The sequence below is a fragment of the Micromys minutus genome (assembly GCF_963924665.1).
Source record: "Micromys minutus genome assembly, chromosome: 8".
Taxonomy (NCBI): Eukaryota; Metazoa; Chordata; class Mammalia; order Rodentia; family Muridae; genus Micromys; species Micromys minutus.
Genome location: NC_137977.1, coordinates 22,723,885 through 22,747,879, shown reverse-complemented (window position 1 = coordinate 22,747,879; position 23,995 = coordinate 22,723,885). Strand labels below are relative to the sequence as shown.

The window sequence follows — 23,995 nt, the reverse complement described above, 5'->3', positions numbered from 1 at the left end:
AATCTAAAGAATCAAGACGGGTAGACTGTCATAGGACATACAGGCCACAGCCAGAGGCTCATAGTCTACACCAGTAGTGAAAAGTTTTGCTAGCCCAGTAACTAGTGCTTCCAGGATGGACACCAGCCCCACAATAGGGGACAGAGCTCCAGTTCCAACTCCCTCTGCTCAGGACACAGTGTAGAACTTTGTAAAACTGGGAACCAGTATGTTATTGATAAGAGTTTCCTTGCCCAGACTTGAAAGTGTTTTGTCTGTAATTATGACTTGGACAATAATCGTACATGCCACTTTAGGTGTAGATTGTCCTGAAGATGTTTGTATTTTAATGCTAATTCCACTTCCCCAAGAAGGGCAGCCCAGCCACGTACTCAAAAGATAACTTCATCTGAACCCTCCCATTTTAATTGGTAAAATAAAAGAAAGCCAGTGACTAGATGGGGCAAGGAAGGTGGAGAGAAAAAAAGGTCTGAGGAGGTCAGAGTTTGGAGGGTGAAGGTCGTGGCAACATGGAGGTTTCCAAGGACCAGCTGGACCTAGGCTGGACTGATTGGCGTTAAATAGCTATGAACATCAAGGATTTTATAGGTCTAATATCTCATACAGAAGGGCAGTTTGTATCTTTGTCTATCTGATGTAATCTTGTTGTGTAGAGGGTTTGTGGATTGAGAGTTGGATACATAAACCTGTATGAAAAGCTATCGGGCTGTAGAGTTGTGTTTGTGTTAAGTTTTGGGGTAAACGAACACCCGGGACAGAGGAAGGCAGGTGGAGGAAGGCGACCAAGGGAAGGGAGTTGCAAGAACAAGTTGGGCCGTGGTGACAGCTCAGCCCAGGCTAGGGCCAAGTGACAGACATGCACGCGGCTCTGTATCGGGCTCAGGCCTGAAGAGTGAGACCTCAGGGCCAATAACGAGATAAGCTTTTTTATTTTTTAATATTTACTGCAACTTTAGGGAAACAGTTCATTACCTGAGACAGCCAAGAAGTCGTCAATGGAAGTAATGTCATCAACAGCATCTGTGAGAACGCGAACTTGTTTTTCCCACTGCTCTTTAAAAAGATCCATGTTCTCTTGGGCCAGTTTACTCTGTGGCTTTGCTGCTAATGCCAACGCAGCATTGATAACCTGCAGAGGACAGTAAAGTAATGCACACAATTCACTCTATCACAGCCAGGCAAGCCAATCACATGGGGTGATTTGGTCAAACATGACACCATGTGCTCCACCATAGGTCGTATAGAGGAAATACTGAACAGCAGGCCTTAGACTTTAACACTAAAGCAGTAAATTTTATTTGGAAACAACAGGCAATTATAAAATAAGTGAAGGCGCCCTCTAATTACCCAATCTGTGAAGGCAATTCTAAATTTCTTTCCTCTAAGATTTAATTATTTTATGTATAGGAGTACACTGTGGCTGAAACACCAGAAGAGGGCATCAGATCCCATTACAGATGGTTGTGAGCCACCATGTGGTTGCTGGGTATTGAACTCGGGACCTCTGGAAGAGCAGCCACTGCTCTTAACCACTGAGACATCTCTCCCACCACCAATTATATAATTTTTGATATTAAATTTCAGTTTTTTAAACATTCATAGAAATGTACCATCAAAAATTACATAATTAAAATTATATGCTACATATAGTTAACTATGCTCCTTCCTTCTTTTAAATAGTCAACATTGCTATGTATATATTAAAACATTATTGTTCCATTTTATAATTTTCTTACTTATTACAGAAGTAGCCATAATGTCTAATAATACATAATGCCCAGTACCAAATGCCAAACTTATCAAATTCATTTTTGATAAAGGTACTGTATTCCAATTCGAAGGACTCTTTTCCTTTTGCCATTTTAACAGAGGTATCTCTGACATATAAACATTCCATGGAGAAGTAAGAATCTAGGAGTAGGAGGGACATAGCCCCCGGTAGAAAGTTTGCTTAGTATGTGCTGGGCTCTAAATTTCGGCCTCAGCACAGCATGCACATACACAAATGTTTTATTGAGATACAACTCATCCATTTGAAGTATAAAATCAGATGACAACTACTTTAGTCACAATGACACTGCATTCAGTTCTTTAACTCCAAACAGAAGCTCCATATTAGCAATGGGGAGTAAGTACTAAATTATTCCCCTACTCCAAAAATAACACATGACAAGTGTGCACAGCATTGTCTTCCTTCTCGTCTCCAGGAGAAAGCACCCAGTCTGGTCATGGCGTACAACATTCTCACTTTCACTCTTCAGATAGTCCACACTGAAAGAGCTTTTCTTCCATTCCTAGTTTCTACACATGGCCCAGGGAGACAAGAGGTACTTCTCTTTTATAATTGCCAATAGCTTGTTAACATGGTGCTGCAAAACAAGCTCAGGCTCTTTTGAGTATAGTCCATGCACACAGTTGAGCCATCCCCCTAGCCCACCCCACCCTTCATAAAGCATTTAACATCTCTCCACTGTCGTCTCTATGTTCATTTTCACACTACTCATTACTCAGTGCAATCAGTTGAAAGGATGTGAAAGGATCTAAAAAAAAGTTTTCTCCTAAAGATTTACAGAAATGGACAGTAAGTACATTAAAAAACAAAAACCTTACCACCCTTAATCATCGGACATTCCAATGGGGTTTCTTCCCATTTATCTACGTAACTAAAACTAACTTAAGAGAACAAAGATAAATAGCCTACGTAGTCCAGTGTGTATTTGCCAATATTGAAGATGCCCATCTCTGCATGCATAAAGAATAAACAATCCCAGAAAAGACCTTTTACTCAGGGCACACCCCTAATGCCAAGTATGGTCTGGGTCCTGTGTCTAAGATTCAGTCCTGAGGAAAACTGTGAAGGAGAGAAATAAAAGGCTTTGTGTGGTGGGCTCCATGGTATGTCATGGGCCAAGTCACAAGGTTTACGAACTCCAGCATTTCCATTAGCATCGACTAGACTCCCTGTGATTCTTTTTCCCTAGGCTTTAAGATCATTTATATAAATACTCTTGGTAGGTGTGATCAGCGTATGCTACCATCTGTTTCTGCAGATATGTGGAAGCATTGTCGCTTTTCAAGCATTTTAAAATGAAACGGAGAACCAAAGATATTAAAGTGTTGGAAGGATAACGTGGCAAACTCAAGGGGAAGAAAGCCCAATCTCTGGATATCTACTCTAAATTTATTTCATTCCATTTGGTCGTCCAGTCTACTGTATTTACCACCTCATAGCAATCAGTGGCTGAATATTTTATGCCTGTATAAAGCTGGAGAGATGTGTGTCAGATGGCAGGGCCTTGTAAATGGTCCATCACAGAAGGCTTGAGTGCTTTCACACCGAAGAGCCAAGGGACAGTGTCATGGTGCATTTAAGGTTGCAGATTTTACATAGCAACCCCATCCCTGAGGCCTCTGGTCCATTACCACGGTTCCTCTGCTTCTTCCCCTTAGTCTATGTCTACTGCCCGTTTGGCAGGACACGCAGAGAGGCTAACCTAACTCTTAGACTGTGCTGTAAGCATTCTCTACCTAGAAAAGTAGAAACATGACTTAAGATTGCATAGAGATCTGAGTGGCAAGGAGAGTAGCTCACAGGAGGCAAATATACTGTCTATTCCAAAGCACTGGGGCCTGTGAGAGGGCTCAACAGACAATGGCTGCTTGCTGACATGTCTGATGACCTGAGTTCAGTCCCTGAGAACCACACAGTGGTAGAAGAGACACAGTTCTCAAGTTGTCCTCTACCCTCACACCATGAATACATGCAATATGTGTAAGCACACACCAAGAAAGAGGGAAAAAAGAAAGAAAAAAGCATTATTTGTACTTAGTCTTTCTTGCATCCCATACACTTAGCCCAGACCAATAACCCATCTTTCCAAGTACCACTATTAAACAGAAACTCTTATCCTTCACATCAGTGGCTGGTTCAATCAGGTTGCTAGTATCTGTATAAGCTTCAGCAAAGAAAACTAGCTACTTTGCAACAAGAGTGTCACACTGTGCATAGGCTGAACAGATACCTGTGTACCACACACATAACACATACACACAACAACGCATGTGTGGAGAACAGAGGAACCTGTTGAAGTCTGTTCTCTCCTAGCCACCAGGTAGGTCCTGGGGGTGGACCAGGGACACCAGTCTTGGCAGAAGTGAGCAATCTTCATGACCCTCTCCTATGCTTTCTAAATTAAAAGCAAGGAGGCAGTAGCATACAATAAAAGGAAAATGATACTTATAATTTTCAATCTATGGTTTATTTGTATGAGGATTTCTATTTAAAACCCCCTTTTTAGAAGGGAGGGCAAACCTAACAAAATAAATTTACATCCACCCTACTAAAATTCATGTTGGAGACACTGTAAGGTTGCTGGCTATACTTTACCTGAGGACAAAGTGCTTCTAACTGGCTTGCAGACATCCGGACGAGCTTTACACCTTCTTCATTATTGGAGATTGAACAGGCCAAGTTGGCAACCTGCAAGAGGGAAGAACATAAAAATGCCTATAAGCATTTCTTCTCTTCTGACTGGAAAACAGGGCAGTAGCTGTGTCTTACTCTGGCCTTCCCAGAAGAGAAGAAACAAATGCACTACGAGCTTCAGTTCTCAGGCTGCAAGGACTTCACAATGTTACATTGTAGGTTGGTATCAGAAGAGGTGGCTCCTCAAGGCTTTGAAGGAGCTCTAATCTGTCTGAACAGCCACAATAAGGCAATTATGAGAAAAGCCAAAGATCACCAAGGAAGGAACTGTCATTATCCACAGATAGTAAAGTTTGCAGTTTTTCTGCAGGAGAAAAATTAAAACTGTTGCCCTCCTTCTCATATGTCATTTTCAAGCTAAGTTTATATGAACACAGATAAATTAAGATTTTAAAAACATGATGAAGGTAATAGTGAAGTGGACCAAATGAGCCAAGTGTGGGCGTGTGCTTTTAGTCCTGGTACTGGGGAAGCAGAGGTGAATGAGCTCTGTGATTCAAGGCCAGCCAGGTCTACAGAGTGAAACTGTGTCTCAGACAAAAACAATGGAAGCAATGCCACCCTCATGCACAATGACAGAAATGGTCACAACAGAAGCAACAAGAGCCTCCTCCCACCAGGTTCTGAAAGCAATCTCTGGTTGGACTTCCTTATCTGGCAGACTTTACTTCTCATGTAAACCTTTACCTTCCCTCCCAGGTCTCTATGCCACATAAGCAGAAATGATTTTCACAGGTTGTATCAGTTTAGCTTGCTGGTGTTCTGACTGTACTAAAAATGCTGCTCTTTAGGACCAGCTATACCATAAGACCCTAGCTCAAAATGAGGGAAGGGATTCTGGAAAACAAATAAAAAACCAGATGACATCACAAAGCTCCCTGGTGAGGTGAGACCACAACACAAGCTCCCTCTGCTGCCTCTCTGAGCTGCTTTCAGACAGTGAAAAGGAAAGACAGTTGGACACTGGGATTTTGTTTTCTACCATCCAACAATTTTATTTCTATTTATATTTATGCTATCTCAATTTTGTGAATCTTAAAACTTACAAATATTTTCAAAATCAAGAAGAATACTGCATTCTTGACTATGGTCAGAATCAGAGTGGTGAAGGTACAGTAAAATGGCTGAATTCTTTAAGTCTTTGTTTCCTCCATACAAATCTTAAGGAAAGGGCTACAGAAGACTACTCTAAAATGTTTCTGATATACTGTCAGAGCAGCAATGCTCTAGAAGAGGACACTGCTTGTTTTAGGCCTGGGCTGAGGAAGAAGTGATGCTTGTCACTAACAGTCTTTTCTGGATGAATAAGCTTCAACACACCCTCCAGGAACAAGACTCACTTCTCACAATGACAAGTGTGCAAATGCAAGATCTAGACTACAGCTCTGATAGGCCAGCTGTGTACTAGCGCCAGACCTGGCTACTTTGAAAGGGAATAGAGGGAAGGAAAATCTTTGCTGAGGAAAACCTGCACCTTTAGATCTGGAACAGCAGTCAATACAACAGCAACAACAACAAATTAGTCTCCGGAGGAAACAGCTCAACTGAGCAGGCTGTTCTTCAAGGACTCGGTTTGATTCCCATCACCTACATGGGCGTTCACAATAGTCTGTATCTCTAGTTCCAGAGAATGTGACACCTTCCTTAGGCTTGGGTATGCATGTGACATGTGATTAAATAAAATCAGCTTGACAGGCATAGTAATGCATATCTTATAACCCAGTAACAGGGGGAGCTAAAGCAGGAAGATAATGATTTCTAGGCCAGTTTAGGCTACACAATTACAATCTGTTCTCAAATCACTAGGCCTAAAGATGCAGGTTTCAATCCCATCTAGGCAGAACAGGAAGTTCAAAACTAGCTTGGGCAAATTATTAAGACCCTGTTTTTCAAAACTTTACAAAGTGTGTGTTTGGAGGTTGGCAGCTGTGATAGTGTGTTCACCTAGTAAGTGTAAGGTTTTGGGTTTGATCCCAGTATGTCAAGGTATGTATCAGGGGAATCACAGAGAATCTGAAGTCTGAATAAAAACAAACAAACAAGAAGCATGAGAACATTTACACACACTCACACTCCCCCCACAGAAACTTGAAACAGGTTCTACTAAAACAGCAAGTATGTGGCATCAAAACAAAAGGGAAGTAGAGAGCTTTATCGAAACAGTTAAAAACAGAAAATGGTGACTACAGAGCTGATAAAAAGGGCTGAGAGAAAGGAAAACCTAGTGGCATAGATCAACCCACCTATCAGTGATGTGAGAAACGCTCTCAATTCTCTCCCAGAAAGGCATGTGCTGGATAGTTCCTCACATTATAGGCAGTAGCAAATGACCTATGTAATAACAACTGTCCTACGTTTACTCTTAAAGTGTTGAAAATCAATCACTCAATGCCTCATAAGTAAATCTAATGGAAGAATTCTTTCTGAAATTATTCTTAGAAGGGGGAAATCATCATGAATTCCTTAGCCTATATGGCTGTTTAGCACGTCCACCCCAATACTTCAGTAACACTTCAGCTTATACGGCCTGCTCGTCTGCACCTGGTTCTAGCTATCCACATACCTTTATCATATATATATATATTGTTCAAAATAAGTCATGATAATCCAATTTCAGAAAGAAGCCGGAATAAATAAGCATCACTAGTAAGTAACAAATACAAAACAGGATTTATAATAGTGAATTTATTTAAATTATTTTTAAAGTTCCCTATTTCTAAATCTACCTAGCTGCTTAATCTTAATAGTAAACCTAGAAATGGTGCCTCACTAAACATGTGATATCATCAGTCCCATCTCCAGTGAGAAAATGGAAGCTCTTACAGTTGAGTCTTTGCCTCCAAGTACAGGGATTAAAGGCCTGCACATGCCTGGCAGGTCTATAATCTACACAGCCAAGGCTGGGTAGAGTGTTCCTCGATTCCTCCTGCCAGGATCCAAGAGAAAAGATGCTGGAGTCCCTTTTGAAGAGTTTCTATGGGTGCAGGAGACACTTGCTGCCTCAGGACTCAAGTGAGTTTGAACTGAGGGACCCATGTGATAGAAGGCAGGGGGTTTGGCTTGCTAACTTGACAAGGTGAGAAGCTGGGAGAGGAGAAAGACTGGTCTGGGAACAAAGACGGCTCAGTCTCACGCACACTATCATCAGAACTTTGTAAATTGTTATTTGCTGGAGTTTCAGCCTGCCAAGTCACATGGACCCACTGAGAAAATACACAGCCAGTCATGAGATCAGTGTTTATTCAAATGCTCTTAACAGAGCCTTCAAGGTCACTTCTTACTACATACAAATCCATGACAGAATTAAATATACAATGCTGATCATTCAATCTGCAGTCAAAATACACATTTCAAACTAATAAAGTCGTGCCCCATGAAGTTCCAGATAATGACAAAACTGGGAGAGAGGGAGCCTGACAGTGAGCGTTTCGTCTACTTTGTAATTCTTAATTCACAAGGCAGCAAATGAGATGAAACCTGAGTGCAGCAAATTCCTATCTAAGGCTATTTTAATGCACTACTGAAGCTGAAGGGAGGAAACTAAGTGATACATGGTGTCATCCTTGTTTTACTCTCATGAACTGTAAATTGTGGATAAGTAAGAAAGTACTAACTGTTCCTTGGCTCTTATGACACACACAAGCAAACAGGAACAAAGGAGGTAAGAAAGTCATCAGAAAGGACATTAGTGACAAAAAGGGTTCTGCTGGCAAAAATATTTATGACAGCAAATAAATTTCTACCTTAACATACTTTTGATTGAAGGTTAAGTGAAGACATCATAAATTTGATATGAGAGAAAAGGTACAAGGGTACTTTTGCCTAGAAGCACTGCCTCACTATTTATGAGCAGTAGAGAAAACACAAAGCATCCAGTTCAGCAATTCAAGCCCTCTGCTCCTCCTTCTTCCTATCAATGGTCTTGGGGATACCCAACATCTATGTACATTTTATTTAAAAAAAAAGAAAAAAGAAAAAAAGAAAGAAAGAAAAAAAGAGGAAGGCTATCCTGCAGGGAGTCAACTAGTTCTACTAATGACAAATACAACCCAAGTCAGTCCAAGAGCCTAGGCAGACCCTCAGAAATAACAATGGAGAAATAACCTCACAGAAAAACTCTTTAACTATTATTTTGTTTATGTATATGAGTACACTGTAGCTGTCTTCAGACAAAACAGGCGCCGACACCAGATCCCATTACAGATGGTATGAGCCACCATGTGGTTGCTGGGATTTGAACTCAGGAGCTCTGGAAGAGCAGTCAGTGCTCTTAACCACCGAGCCATCTCTCCAGCTTAACTATTACTTTAAGTAAAGTCACAAGCGCGCTTTACTAGTGATCAACAGGCATTCATGTCACAGTCAGCAACACTATACACAGACTTGATAATTCATCTGCTGTAGGCACTGCAGGACCTTCCACCTTTGAGTGAACAGAGCCATAGTATCAGGACGAATGTTGCTTGGACAACTTTATAGGGCACTCTCACACTACAGAATTTTGTATTCTATCTTACTTCCTTTATATGCTAGGAAGAGAAATTATTTCTATTAAAGCAACACATCCCCATCCTAAAAACCAATTTAGTGTATCTGCTTTGTTCCAAGTTTTTTGTTGGTCATATATTAAGAGTACTGAAATAGCTTATCCAAACTATTAAATAGTTTTGTATCCATTTCAAACATTAATAAAATGGATAAAAAATTTCAAATATTCCTTAAGTCCATTTCAGTATACGAACACTACATTATATGAATTATATATATGCCGCATAAAACCTGTACTCACTTTTATCTCTTCATTAGAAGATAATCATTTTTAATAATTAGAAGATAATACCCACATGGGTAAGGATTTATTATTTATTACTTACCTATACTTTTCATTTGTTTGTTTTGTTGAGTCGGGGTCTGACTATGTAGCCCTGGCTGTCCTGGAACTCTGTATCCCAAGTACTGGAATTAAAGTATGAGCCCCCACTTCTAGTTTAAAAAAATCCAAAATGCTTGCTGATATAATCTTTCTACATGTTTTTCTATTCCAAAATATAAAATTTTGCTCAGGTTTTTTGAAAGATTAATTCTACATAAGTAGAACAAAATACTACTCAAATCTATCATTTAAACCTCTTTAAAAAAAAAAAAAGTCCACCATATTTTTCTCAATTTCACGTCCCAAAATGTCTGATCAGGCTGGAGAGATGATCAGTACTTGTTGCATAAGCATAAGAAACAGACTCAGAGTCTACTAATAAGCCACCATCCTGGAATGCCTTTAAGATTTTGTATGTGCACACACACACACACACACACACACACACACACACACACACACAAATAAATGTGCATAGGACCTTCTATATAAAGAGTACTTCAAAATAATACATAATGCAAAGCTCTGGTTTGTCAGTTGTCTACACACAACTGAATCAGAGTTTGGATGCTGGCTGAATCTAAAGAATTAACTGCATAACATTTATTTAACACTGAGAATGAGGGCAATCACTAGTCTAACAGCTGTTGAGAACCTAGTATGTACTAGGCATCATTCTATGCCTATGTCCAAAAGAACATTCTATTACAGTGAGTAGGGCTAGATAAGATTATTAGGTAAACCTACTAATTTCAGATAGTAAGGAGGGATGTGAAGAACATAAAATGATTAACAAATATAACTACTAGAGGGTGGTGAGAGCTGAGGGGATCTAGGTAGGCCTTTCTGTGGAAGTAACATTTGGGTCTGAAAGAGGAGAGAGAAGCATGAAGGGGGGCAGCCAGCAGAGACACAGGACTAAAGGCAGCTGGAAATGCAGACAGGATACTTCATAAGCTATGGTGAGCTACAGCCATTAGGAACTGCTGCAGAAATCGAGTATGATAATAGCTACACTATGGATTCGATCACAGAAATAAACACGAAGAAAAAAATGGGAGTTTACTGGTCAGAGCTGGACCTTGGAGAAGGTGGAGGATGGGTTTGAGAAGCTGAGGGGGTGACACAGCATCAAACAAACTAAACAGCAGTACATAAGAGAGAAACTTAGCTTCATGGCAGAGACTGGTTAAACAGACATCTAATAACCAGTTGTTAAAAAATGGTACGCTATGTGCACTTGAACATATGCAATGACCATAACAGAAACAAGGTAACCAAGTTACATTTCAGCACATCATGGTTTCATTTGCCTTAGCAAACAAACAATTCATTTTGTTATCAATTCTGTATACTTAACAACAAAAAGGAAATACTGGAGACAATCAGGTTTGAATCTCTATAATATAGTTTTCTACTTTGTGCTTCAAAACCTTATCCCTGGTTTCTAAAAATGAACTTACAAAACTCTATTTTCAAACACTAGTGTCCTCCAACTGCACCCTATCTAAAGTGTACTTTGATTCCCAAGCCACCAGGCTGTCACCATGCTTTTAGACAGACTTGTACTTTTTCTAATACACGAAGCTGTGGGGCAGGGAAGATACATCTAAGAACCGCCACAGGCACATATAGGCACACCTGGCTGGTGGCCTGGACCCCACAGTTCAGTAATCACAAAGCAGTTGCTGGAGTAGTTATAGATATTTGTCCACTCAGAGATGAGAAGACAACTTTCAGGAGTTGGTTCTCTCCTTTTAGTGTGGTATTTGAACGTGAACTCCAGATACTGCTTATAAGGCAGAGGCAAGCACTTTTACCCACTGTGCTACTAGTTTGATGTCAACATAACAAAACTTTAGTCTTTTTTGGGAGAAAATTCTTCAGCTGGACCTATCAGATTGGCCTGTAGTGCATTTTTTTGATTAATGTGAGATGACCCAGCTCACTGTGGGAGGTGACACGTGGCCCAGTAAGCAGGACTCCTCTACATCGTTCATCAGCTCCTGCCTTCAGGTTCCCTTAGTGGTGGCTGTGATATGAAACCATAAGCTGGAATAAGTGCTTTCCTCTTCAAGTTGCTATTTGGTCATGGTTTTAATCACCGCCATATAAACCCTAACACACCCATTGAATCACGGAGCCAGTCTGGGGCACATTTCTTTAAAACCCTAAGAAATCAGGCTATACTCCTCAAGAATTAGGTGTGAGATGTCAGTGACTCCAGGAGCACTTTACTGCATATATATAACAGCAGCACCCAAATATTCATGGGAAAGCAAAATCTACATGACTTCCAGATTGTAGGGTGGGGCTTGGGGGAAGTACAGGCAGCACAGGCTTCCCTGGAATAAACTACATAGACCTGGCTGACCTAGGATTCCTAGACCCTGCCTCCCAAGTGCTACAATTAAAGGCACACGCCATAATGCTAGGCATAGGACACTTTAAAAAAGCTACACAGAAAAGAATTTAGTAAAAACCTATGATTTTAAAAGAAATAACTGAATAATCTGTTGATTACTACAGAGGAGAGTAAATCTGACTGCTAAAAGGCAGGAACCCAGCCAGTTGGTGCTGGGCACATACCTTGGAGAGGCAGAGACAGGTAGAACTCTGTGAGTTCAAGGTAACAGAGCAAGTTCTAGTACATACAAGGCTACATAAGGAACCCCTACTTGAAAAATAAAAAAACAAAAACAATACAACAGAATGGTAGAAACTCCAAGAAAAGCCAATTTCAAAGCCTATCTTACCAGATAAGAGAAGTTATAAGTAATTAAGTGAGGATCATAAGACGGACCTAGTAGGAAGCAAACTGCCTGCCCTAACCTCTTATGTAGTGTTTATATGTAGTAAGCTATGCAAATTGTATACTCAAGATGCCTTCTAAAAAAATCATGATATACCTCACAGTACACTGAAATACATAGTGTGTATTGTATATAATTTGTCAGATTTTATTTTGACTGATCCTAAAATCCAAATATTCCTTAACATTTAATTTTTGCAGTATGAGGAGTTATCCACACCAAAACTGATACTTATGTTAATGAGGTGACTAGGGGTAAGGAGTCAACCATCGGATAAGGCAGCTTGATCTGGAGAAGAGAAGACAAAGAGTCTTCAATCAGGAATATGTAATGAAACTTGAACAAAAATTCTGGACATGGAAACTCATGGCAGCCACCAAGTTGGTATCGACAGGTGTTATGGGAGGGTGGAGGACCCCAATTCCAGATGAAAGGGGCACAAAAAATTTCAATTTCAGCCTATGTCTATCTGTCTGTTTGGATTTGGGTTTTGTGCCCTGGAACTCACTCTGTAGATCAGACTGGTCTCAAAGTCACAGAGCCCCATGTGCCTCTCTACATCCGAAGTACTGTGACATGTACCACCACCACTTGACTCCTATGTGTCTCTTAATTTGGCTGGTTCTAACTAAGTCTTGCCTTTCAAATAAAGCATTCTATGTGTGTGTCACTGTAGTCGGTTATCAAGGCTGATATAGGTTATGAAAATGACAAGGACTTGAAGCGAGCTGGTCAGAGTGGTAATATCTTGGAGCTCCAAGTTGGCATTTGAAGTGTGGGTCTTGGGGCCTATGACCTCATCTTGAAGATCTACACTAATTCCTGACATATAGTATCATAACTCAGCTGCAGAGTTTCAGGAAAATTCTTTCTTTCAAACACACCTGCAAATATTCCTAGTGGCTGTAGAATCTGACCCTCTCCTCTCATTTATACCCATGTCCCACCAGCCATGTATGCATGTTATGTACTGGCCTATAGACATTTACTTCAGCTAGAAGGCAACTAAAGAACTGAAGTCAGGGGATTAACAAAACACAGTGAAAGCATTTATCTTTGTTAAAACCAAGTCTCTGGTTAGTTCAAGGTGTGCCACTATAATACAAAGGTTGTAGGGGGAGGAGAAGTCTTGTCATGAAGAAAAAGTTCTTCCTTGAGTCAGGAATTTTGGAGGCTTCTAAAACACTTAGAAATTAATTTCCTTCTCATGGACATAGTAATTATATATCTTACTCTCTCAGTTATCATAAATATAATCATAACTTGCAGAATGGCACCGCATAGCTTGGGGTTATGCCTTCAGAGATGAAAACCCTGTATCCTTTAATATGGAGGTATTATTATAACATGTTAATATAATAGGCGTAGAGGGCATGCAGAGGGAAGGAGGTGAGAAAAGGGTTAGAAGTGAGTTGTGATGGGGAGCATCACGGTCTAGTCTCCAAGGACTATGTTCAGAATGAAATGAAATGTGTAAGTCTGCAACAAAGTTTTCACTGACTCTCAAGTCCAGTTAGTCAGTGGTTGACTTAAATTCCATCTGTCCGCCTGGTATTTTTTCATGTACTAGTGGGTGTACTGGAACTCATGGAGAACAGGCTGGTCTTGAACTCAGAGAGATCCACTTATTTCTGCTAGAGATTAAAGGCACGGACCACTATGCCCCGTCACTGTTTCTCAGTGGTGTCAGTCTACTGAGCCAGTGAGCTAAGGAGCTTCATTATTAGAGGTGTGTGTAGAGGTAAGTTGGGGGAAGCTCTTCAAGCCTGAGTTCACATAAAAAGGATTATGGAGAGCACACAGTGCTGCGCACTGTAGATGCTGGTTAGAGAGGCTGAGGATGATCACCTGGCTCTCCCATGAGGGTAACAGATAAAACTGCCCTCTCTTCAGCTGCTGATGTGCCAGGCCTTGATGCCGAACACTCAAAGGAACTTTTTAGTAAGTAGGCTACTTATAAGGGACTGGTTTCCTAAACAATTTCTGTCCACTTGGAAAGTACATCTCACACTGTCATGTGACTATTGTGAACCAGATTATGCTTAATGGAGAGACAAATGAAACTCTCCAATTTTAGTTCCAAATGTCAGAATCATTAACTTGAATAACAAGCTGACCTACGAATTCTGTGCATAATTCTGGTCAGAAAAAACACTTCAATCAATATTCAAACAAAATGAGGTATAAAATTAGTCAAGGTGTTTAATGGGATTACTGATATTTGCCTTGAAATAATTTTAGTATTAACTTAGGCTGTATTACTATAAATCACATTTTACATTCCAGGTCAGTTCTGCTTTTACACACTGACCACTTAATAATGGGTTTATGAACTATTTATCAATTATTAAATTTCTGTACTAAGGTTATGTTTTATATATATGTGTCTCATTTCTAAAACATACTAATAGTTAATGAAACAATGTATATTCATTTAACAGATGAAGAAAAAAACCTAACTTATCTGGAAATTAAGTGTTAATTCATCTTTTCTAATTATTATACAAGCCAACATTTCTATATAGATCTCTAGTGTAAAATCATGTATAATTTAGTGGATGTTGAGCTTGTTTATTCTTAAAACAGTAGTGGGCCGAGTCTGCCTTAACCATGAGATGAAGCAGTTACCATATCATTCTTTTGGTCCTCATTAGTGACCTAGTTTTGCAGGTAGGACATAAGAACTGACAAGAATCAGGTAACTTGCTGGGATGTAATTCCAGGTAGTGCATATCAAAAAACAACCAGTTTGTAGCTGCTTCCACTTGGCACACTGCCAGTCTTGCTATAATATCATGGTCTAGCTTTAGCTACACTACCAATAAGTGGTGGTGTTGAGTTTCACCGTAAACTGACAGAACACTAGTTCTGCTAGAGCCCCAGTGGTAATGATAGACTGCTTATAAATGCTGTGTAGTGGTGAACCCTTGAAAACCTATAGCCTATTCAATCACACAATTAAAGCTGACGGCTCACCTCACCAGGTTACTTATGTTAATGAGACACCTAATGTACTTACCTCAATCAATTTGTTGGCATGTTCACGAAAAACTTGGGCATACTCCTTAACTTCTTTCTCATTTCCATTCTTTGCAGCTTCAATCAGTACTAATAGAGGGACATTGGTCTCCAGGAAAGAATCTGATACGTGGTCCATGACAGCTTTGCGAAGCTAATAATGAAATTGCATACATTTGATTTAATGTGTATTAAAAAGTTACATGTGATATGATATATCTAGCGGAAGCCTGTGAAAGACAGGCAGAACTTAGCCAAGCAATCCAAATGAGCACCACAGTGAAACAACCTTCACCACACTGTAGGGACCATGCTTTTCACCACAGTCAACGTTTTAGCAGCAGAGTTGCAGTTTTCAAGACATTACCTTTTCCTTTCCTTGGATCTTACAAAACCAAACAGCATTACAATACCATTCTCAATTGAGTTGGCACATAGCTTTGGAATACATGTAATTAGCCTAATTAGTTAGAATTCAATGACAAAAAGGAGCAGTTTCTGGTTTATCTAGAAGAGTTAGCACACTATAAACTTTAAATTCTATCTTTCCAATCACTGTTGACACTTGATCTACCAAAGTTTCATATCAGCTATGAGCAATAAATGTCTGCACTAGTTCCTGAAAACTCTCTAAAATCTTACCATAACAAATCTTAATATGTTATGTATTAAAGTACTTATTTAGTCAACTCTAACTTCCTTTAAAAATTTTAACAAAATTTAATTTCAAAATGTTGGTGAGATTATATATCATTAAAGAAACAGATTTTTAAATTTACTAACATGGAAAATTCAATATCTCCATCATGACTGCACTTAGATAAACAGACACTTTTACCAGTGGGAACAAATTGAGAATATATAACAGAATGGGCAGACTCATGGGGAACTGGAATCTAGAGTATGAAGCCAATACAACATGATCCTTTGAGGTTATTTCCACAGATCCCCAAGTCATCTTATTGATTTTCCTGCCTATACATCCTTTTCACACTGGAGCTAATTTATTCAGTCCACTCCAGAGGGAATGTAATCGTCTACATCCCTCTGAGATTTTTTTAGACATTAATAAGCTTACTAGCAATAGAACAAAGTCACTTTTCTGTGAAGATTTACCCTTTCCCTTAATTAAAAATATAAGCCTGTATTTGATTTTTAATCAAAATTAAAGCTGAGAATTTAGGAAATTAACTGCCATCCCCCTATTTTTAAGCTCACCTGTCTACGTAAGTCTCTGGTCTTCTTGGTCATCTTATCTATTGCAGAATTGAGTGCGTCGCTTCTTTCTTTACGTCCAGCCTGAATAAACAGATACTCATGTGAGTACTTTACAAGAACCTAATGACAGTCTATAAATATTTAGTGTTAAAGCAATATTGAATTTTAAAAAAAGTAAAATGGGCATTAAGTTTTTGCATTACTTGATTTCTATGTGTAGGCCGTTTGAATAGTCTGTGCACCCTGCTTGTGCCCATAGAGGTCAGAACGGGGAGTTGGGTCCCCTGGAACTAGATTTTGAGTCTCCATGTGGGTGTTAGGAACAATCCAGTTCCTGTAGTAGAGTAGTCACTGCTCCTAACCACTGAGCTATCTCTCCAGCAACCCCCCCAAACACAAACAAAATAATTTTTAATTCAAAGTTGGAAAGCATGCAGTGGGAGTATTTATATGTGACTTCATCTAAAAAATATAATCTTGTACCTCTTTGGCACATCATCTGGCTGATCACTGAAACTAAGAATTTTTCTAAAAGAGGCAAAAGATACTTGGAGAGCAAGGACAGGTTTAGCAAGTTTGGTGGAATTCATAGTGAGACCCCATCTCCAATAAACATCATCTCAATTCAAAGTTCAGCATATAAGTCCAGTACCAGGTCTTCTAGTGCTGCAAACAAGAGTAAGTCACATCTGGTGTTGAACAGCTAAGAATATACAGTGCTTGCCACACAATCCTCAGAAACAAATAACCTAAGAGAACAGTGGCACTCTTGTAATTTCTTGTAATTCCAGCAATGAAGTACAGAGAGGTAGATCCTTGGTCTTTATGAGTAGCCAGCCTAGCCTAGTTGGTAAGCTCAGGTACCCATGAGAAATTTTGTTCCCCAAAACATGGTGTGTGTGTGTGTGTGTGTGTGTGTGTGTGTGTGTGTGTGTGTGTGTGTCTGACCTCTTGCTTTCATATGCACAAATACAAATAGAAACACATCTGCTATACATTCAAAATCTAAGGAAGAAGTTAAATGTAAAGATGGCTCCTGATGCTAAATGGCAAACAAGTTTTCTTTTTTTTTTAAAAAAAAAAAGGATTTATTTATTTATTACATACGAGTACACTGTCACTCTATTCAGACACACCAGAAGAGGGCATCAGATCCCATTACAGATGGTTGTGAGTCACCATGTGGTTGCTGGGAATTGAACTCAGGACCTCTGGAAGAGCAGTCAGTGCTCTTAACCGCTGAGCCATCTCTCCAGCCCAAATTTTATTTCTTGAATTTGAAAAATTAGAACAAATTATAGTAGCATATGCCTTTAATCTCAGGACAGAAACAGGAAGATCTCTGTGAGCTGGACACTTATAGATACACAGTGAAACACTCTCAAAGCAAAAAAAGAAGAAAAGAAGAGAAAGCATGGGAGGAGGCAGTGGGAGAGGAAAATATATGCATGGGGCAAGGGGTCAATATTAGATGTCAATCTTCAAGAGCCAGCCACCTCAGTTTGTTTGCTTTTATAATAATAATAAAAAAAGATTTTACTTATTTATGTGCATGAGTGTTTTGTCTGAATGCATGTTGTTGCTGTGTGTCTGGTGCCCACAAAGGCCAGAAGGGGGCATCAGATTATCTAGAACTGAAGTTAATGATGGTTGTCAACTGTAATGAGGGTGCTAGAAACCAACCTGGGTCCTCTGCAAGAGCAGCAAGTACTCTTAACCGCTGAGTCATCACTGATTCCTCTAGGCTGGCTAGATTTACAAAGCAAGCCTCAGGGGTTCTCCTGTCTCCATCTCCTCAGAAATAAGATAAAGTCATCAGGCCTGACTTTTTTCATGAATTCTGGGAATCAAACCGAGATCCAGGTCCTCCAGCTATTTCTCAAGCTCCAAAACAATACATTTTAAAAGTATGATATGGGTTTGGAGAAATGGCTCAGTAGAAAAGCATATCTTCCAGAGGACCCAAGTTCAAATCCCAGAACCTGCTTGGTAGCTTACAACTTTGTCTAATTCCAGTTTCACACCATCTTCTCTCCTGCAAGGGCAGAGGTAGGCAAAACACCCATGCACATAAAATATACATTTTCAAAAGTAAGATGTATTATTATGATAATAATATATTATACAGCTCAAATAGAATGATGTAAAATGTTTTTAGACCCTCTATGCTAATTTAATGTAAATGTATTGAATAGGAAAAAAGAAAGAAAAAAAACACATACACATTTAGAAATGACTAAATCAGCATCTCTTCAGGTCAGGGGTTGAAGTTTGACCAAGTAATAAAAACTAACCAGAAACAAAGAGATCGGCTGAAAGAAAAGAAATAAATGTCCCAAGCACAGCCAGCTGTATCACTGAAAATACTAGTAGACATCTGTGTGTTAAACTATTAATAGGAAATATATTAAAAGTCTGTCTTCACAAGACAAATGTGCCTCTTTCTGTAACATGCTACTAATCACTGGAAAGAAACAAATGAACAAGAAATTTAGCCCAACATTATCCTTCTGGGTGCTCTGGAAACATTCAAGAATGGTGTGACATCAGTAGCAGATGAACAAGTGGGGTTGATATCTGGTGGTGTCTATACTATATCCCATTTATGTAATTTCATATTCTGCTCTTAACGCCTGTTAAATAAGAATACTGTCAACTTTTTGTATTCATTTTATTTCTGTCTTGTTATTAGACTTTTTTAAATCTATTATATGCATTACTTATAAATGCAAACACTCATAAGCCATATCATATGTAGAGGGCAGAGGCCAACTTTTACAATTTGGTCCTCTCCTTTCAACTAAGGTCCAATGATTAAACTTGAGATGTTGGGCTTACACAGCAAGTGCTTTCAAACAGATGAACCACCCTGAAGGCCCCAAGTCTCATTCTTACACAATCCCCAAGTCCCCCTGTACCTCTAATAAACGTAAGCAGTCTGCTAACATTAATGCCAGAGTGTGGGAACCATTAACAATATGGATGCAGATATGAGAGTTACTGTAGGTGTGCACACAGCTATCAGTCAGAAAAGACTTCTGCTTAAGCCTATTTACACACTGATAACCTTAAGATAAAACAACAGAATCTAAGACAGAGGTGCTGTGCTAGATACTTTTTTTATTTTGACTTGACACAAGCTAAAGTCATTTGAGAGGAGGAAACCTTAAAGAAAAAAAAAAAAAAAAAAAAAAAGCCTCCCTAAGATCATATTATAGATGAGCTCGTAGGGAGTTTACTTAATTGGTGATTGATTGATGAGGAGGGCCTGGTCCATTGTAAATGGGGCCAACCTTGGTGGTCCTGGGTTCTCTAAGAAAGCAGACTGAGCAAGCTATAAGTAGCAAACTGTGAGCAGTGCTCTTCCATGGCCGCTGCATTAGCTCCTGCCTCTGTTTGAGTTTCTGTCCTGATTTCCTTCAATGATGAACAGTCAGTCATATCAAAGTTTAAAGCAACCCTTTCCTCCTCAACTTACTCTTTGGTCTTGATGTTTCATCACAGCAATAAAAATAGTAACTAAGACAGACGTCCAAAAATTACATCTAAATCAAACTGATCTAATAAATTCTCAGAATATTCCTCAGATATTTAAGTAATTACTTTTTACAAAGTCTCTCTAAAGTAAATGACCTAAAAGTCCATCATTGTTTCTAGCCACATCTGGAGGTGTTCATATTCATCTCTACCAGAAATTTTCCTATGCTGGACTCCAAAGGTTGGGCTCACTGACCTCATGACAGCTTAATCAAACCTCAGTACCCAAGAGTTTCCTCAAACTGGGTAGAAGGGTTTACCACCATGTTTTGTGATAACTCACATCCATGAGCTGACTTTCTAAGGAGATTGCAGTGACACAGGAACACCCATTCTAAGATACAGTATCGCCACACACCATGTTAATTCTCTTTGCCCATTTATCTTGTTACTGTAGGAACAAAAGTTTATGCCTTAGTCAAGGAGGGTTGGTCAGACCTGGACAGAGCAGGGGAGGCACTGCTGCTCAATACTCAGCAGACAGAGGCAGACATAGGTCTCTATGAGATGGAGGCCAGCCTGATCTACAGACAGTGCCAGGACAGCCATAGCTACAATGACAAAAGCCAAACCAAAACCAAACCAAACCCAAAAAGCCCCTATCTGATCCTTCTAGAATATTTTAGATAGAGTGCTTAAGTCCATGTTCTTTGATAGTTTTTTGTTTATTTTTTGGTATAATGAGCAAGTTTAGGTTCCAGTTATCATGTAATGAGAATATAACACAAATACACCTCCACCACTTACTATCTAAATAAAAGTTAGAGAGATTAAGGAATTAAAGAGTGCTTGCTGTTCCTGCAGAGAACCCACATTTAGTTCCAAGCACCCACATAGTGGATAATAACCATTTGTACAGTTTCTGAGGGTTAGACATTCTCTTCTAACCTCAGTGAGCACTAGGTACACATACCTTCTCTGTTTTGATCCTTGGTACCACAGAAATTAAGTAAACTAATCAGCTTAATTTTTAAAAAAATCTCAGAGAATGTTGTTTCCAAGCTTCTGAAACTAGTATAAATGCTAGCCTCTTTAGATTTAGCCAAGTGGGCCAGACTCCACTAATACTAAGGTATGCTAACTAAAAGAGATTAGTGAGTATGAACCAGTATCTACCCATAATTCCAGACTGTGTAAAATGGCTCTGCATAGCCCACATAGGAGAAAAGTGTGTTTAAATCAAATGTTATTCAAAATATATAGAGAGAAAAACCAGTAAAGGCAACCCCAAAGTTGGCTGTGCTTCAAAAGAAACAAAGTCTGCTATACAAAGAAGAGTGTGTGTGTGCGTGGTGGTGGTGGAGTGGTACTGGAAAATAGCGACTGGTAGAGGGAAGATAGAAGGTTCCTCACTTAATTTCAAATTAAGGTGAATCAAGGCAAAATTTATCACTAAATTCATGGCTCAGGGCAGAAAATAACTGTAGCATTAAGAAAAGTAGGGTGCCACTTGATCCTGCCACCCAAGAACTAATTCCAAAGTATATATGCTCTCCAAACTAGAAGTTTTAAGATAATAGAATGCTGATACTACTTAATGTAATCAGGATTTATTTTTTTAAAAATCAATCATGTTTGCTAATGAGAGAACCAAAAGAATTCTCTAAACCTCAAGCTCAATTGAGGGCAGAAAAAGGGCCATAGATCTGAGAGGGACCCCAAGCAACAGCCCCAGCAAAATAGCTAGGTTGCATAATGTAAAACAGGTAATAAACTGCACATGGTTGTCGTAGAAAAGAATCACGTTTCCTTCAACCACACACACAATCCTACTCTCTCTACCCCATACAAAAGAGTATGAAGTTGCCACCTAATAGATCAAACCAGGAGAGCTGAGGCCCAGGAGCTCCAGCATGGTTTATCTCAACATGATGTCTAGTATACCTCTTTGTACCCCTCTGATGCTGGGACTTTATTCTTTAGAGTTGGGCACAATTAAAGAAACGTTTTTGAAATAAAATATAAAGCTTATTATCTACCATAAGAGAATAGTTTCATTTATATATCTGCATGCCACTTCAAGTAACTCTAACCACCTATATATTAAAAACCGCACACATATTAAAAACAAACTCTCACAAGGAAGAATGTAGAACTATACCCACTGCTCACTGAACTATTCTATAGAGGAATGTTGGGTTAATTCCACCTCCTCTGCCCTGATGCTAACATCTAAAGAAGTCAGAAGTGGTGTCCAATAAACACCATCTTCCAGAGGTGGTGCTGCCACTTTTAAGTCAAAAGCATCACATGCAGAATAAAGCACTCTAAAATGTCAAGAAGAAAAAGTCTAGTTCAAGAAGAACACGAGTGGAACTGGAGAGATGGCTCAGTAGTTCACTTGCTACTCTCTGCAGAGGGCCCAAATTTGGTTCCAAGTATTCACATGGTTGTAGATAATCACCAGTAACTCCAGTTTCAGGGGCTCCAACACCCTCTTCTGACCTTTTCAAGAACCAAATGTGCTCATGGTTCACATATATACATACATATAAAAGCAAAACAAAAAAAAATTAAAGAACAATGATATCCATTTAGAGGGAAGGAGGAAATATGAATAAATATCAACAAGACATGTGTGTGTTTGTATGTAGATACATGTACACACACATGCACACACACCAGTTTTAAGGTAAATATTCTTGTCTTTTGGTCCACAGCCTCATCCTTCAAAACCCAAAAAGTAGGCAGCTGAGAAAAATGACTGCTGAGTTGGAAGAAGCTGTTTTTCTCAGTCATCTGATACAGCAGAAGTGGGACTGCTCACCCCTTCAGAGTGTGGTGGCAAGCTCTTGGAATACCAGCTATTTGGAAGGCTGAGACAAAAGGATCTGTCTCTAAACAAACAAACAAAGGCATGACTTTCTATTGCCTGTCTGAGTAATTTCTTTCCCTCAAAAGCTGATGAAACAGCAGAGATAATAGTATAATTTGAATAGTGTCAGTTCACATCAATAGGTGGTAATATAATTTGAATAGGTTCAATTCACTCATACACAACAGTAGGTCAAGCAGACTAGAAATTAGAAAGGAGTTCTCAAAGTTTAAGAGTAAGGAAACATCTTTCCTTCTAATTACAAACCAGCGATGACGACAACAAACCATCAGTCTTCCTGCCTTCCAATGTTTAGGACCAGCTCATAGTAAACTCTGCCTATGAAACAAACTCCGGCTCACACAGAGTGGGGATCCACAGCAACAATGCCATCTATAAAAGACCTAGGTTAAGAAACACTAGAGAACAGAAAGTACCATAGGAAGCATCAAGGTCAGTGTGAGAGTGCCACCTCAGTCAGCATCATGGTGGCACACCTAACAGCCAAGCTGGTCCCTGAGAATATGAGGAACTTTAACTCAGATAGTGAACGGCAGCACACTGTAGTCAGACAAGGTCTGCATGACAGCCTTCCCTCTTTCCTCCCTTCAAAGGGATCAGATGTGCAGTGTGGTCTGAAGACTTCACTGATCCATCAAAGGATTGCTGCTGCTTTCTGTCTCATCCTGTCTAGGTATTCGTTGCCTTCAACAAACCTCTTGCACTTTAACCCAATATTGGGGTCACTTTAAAAGAATGATTTTAAAAGGCATATTTACATTACTAGAGTTTCAAGAAAATCTTTACACATGACTCTAAGGGACCTTAGAGACTTCTAATCATTATCAGAGTTGGCATATCCCAATGCAGAAATTGTATCTCTTTGTATAATGATTTCTTAGAATTCACCAATGGAATGAAATCCTCAAAAGATCACAGGCCAATGATGTGCTTGTTTCACAGATACCATCAATAGCTTTGAGATTTTTGCTCTCAGATTTGAAACCAGATTCACTAGAGTAAGTGGTAATAGTATGGGGAAATAAGTTCATGCAGCCAATCCACAAGCCAAATGTTTATAAAAGGCAGTTCCTTAGTCTGGCCTTTTCAGATAGTCCTGATTCATGCTAGACACATTTTACGCATTTATATAGCACTAACCATAAACCTTCATGTCTGAAAAGTTATCTAACAGGAAGAAGCAAGAGTTGCCAAGCAAAATAACCAAAACAAAA

At 39.4% G+C, this 23,995-nt stretch overlaps 1 protein-coding gene across 1 annotated transcript in view; it reads right to left on the bottom strand.

Annotated features, from left to right (window-relative positions):
- The window catches only part of CTNNA1 (catenin alpha 1), a 127,085-nt gene that overhangs the window by 12,791 nt on the left and 90,299 nt on the right, over nucleotides 1–23,995 (bottom strand). Inside the window, exons 8-11 of the mRNA XM_080920282.1 lie at nucleotides 16,409–16,489; nucleotides 15,192–15,344; nucleotides 4,388–4,480; nucleotides 973–1,129 (exon numbers count right to left, since the gene is read on the bottom strand). Of these exons, the coding sequence (XP_080776408.1) occupies nucleotides 973–1,129; nucleotides 4,388–4,480; nucleotides 15,192–15,344; nucleotides 16,409–16,489 (484 nt within the window). The remainder of the gene's footprint in view (nucleotides 1–972; nucleotides 1,130–4,387; nucleotides 4,481–15,191; nucleotides 15,345–16,408; nucleotides 16,490–23,995) is intronic.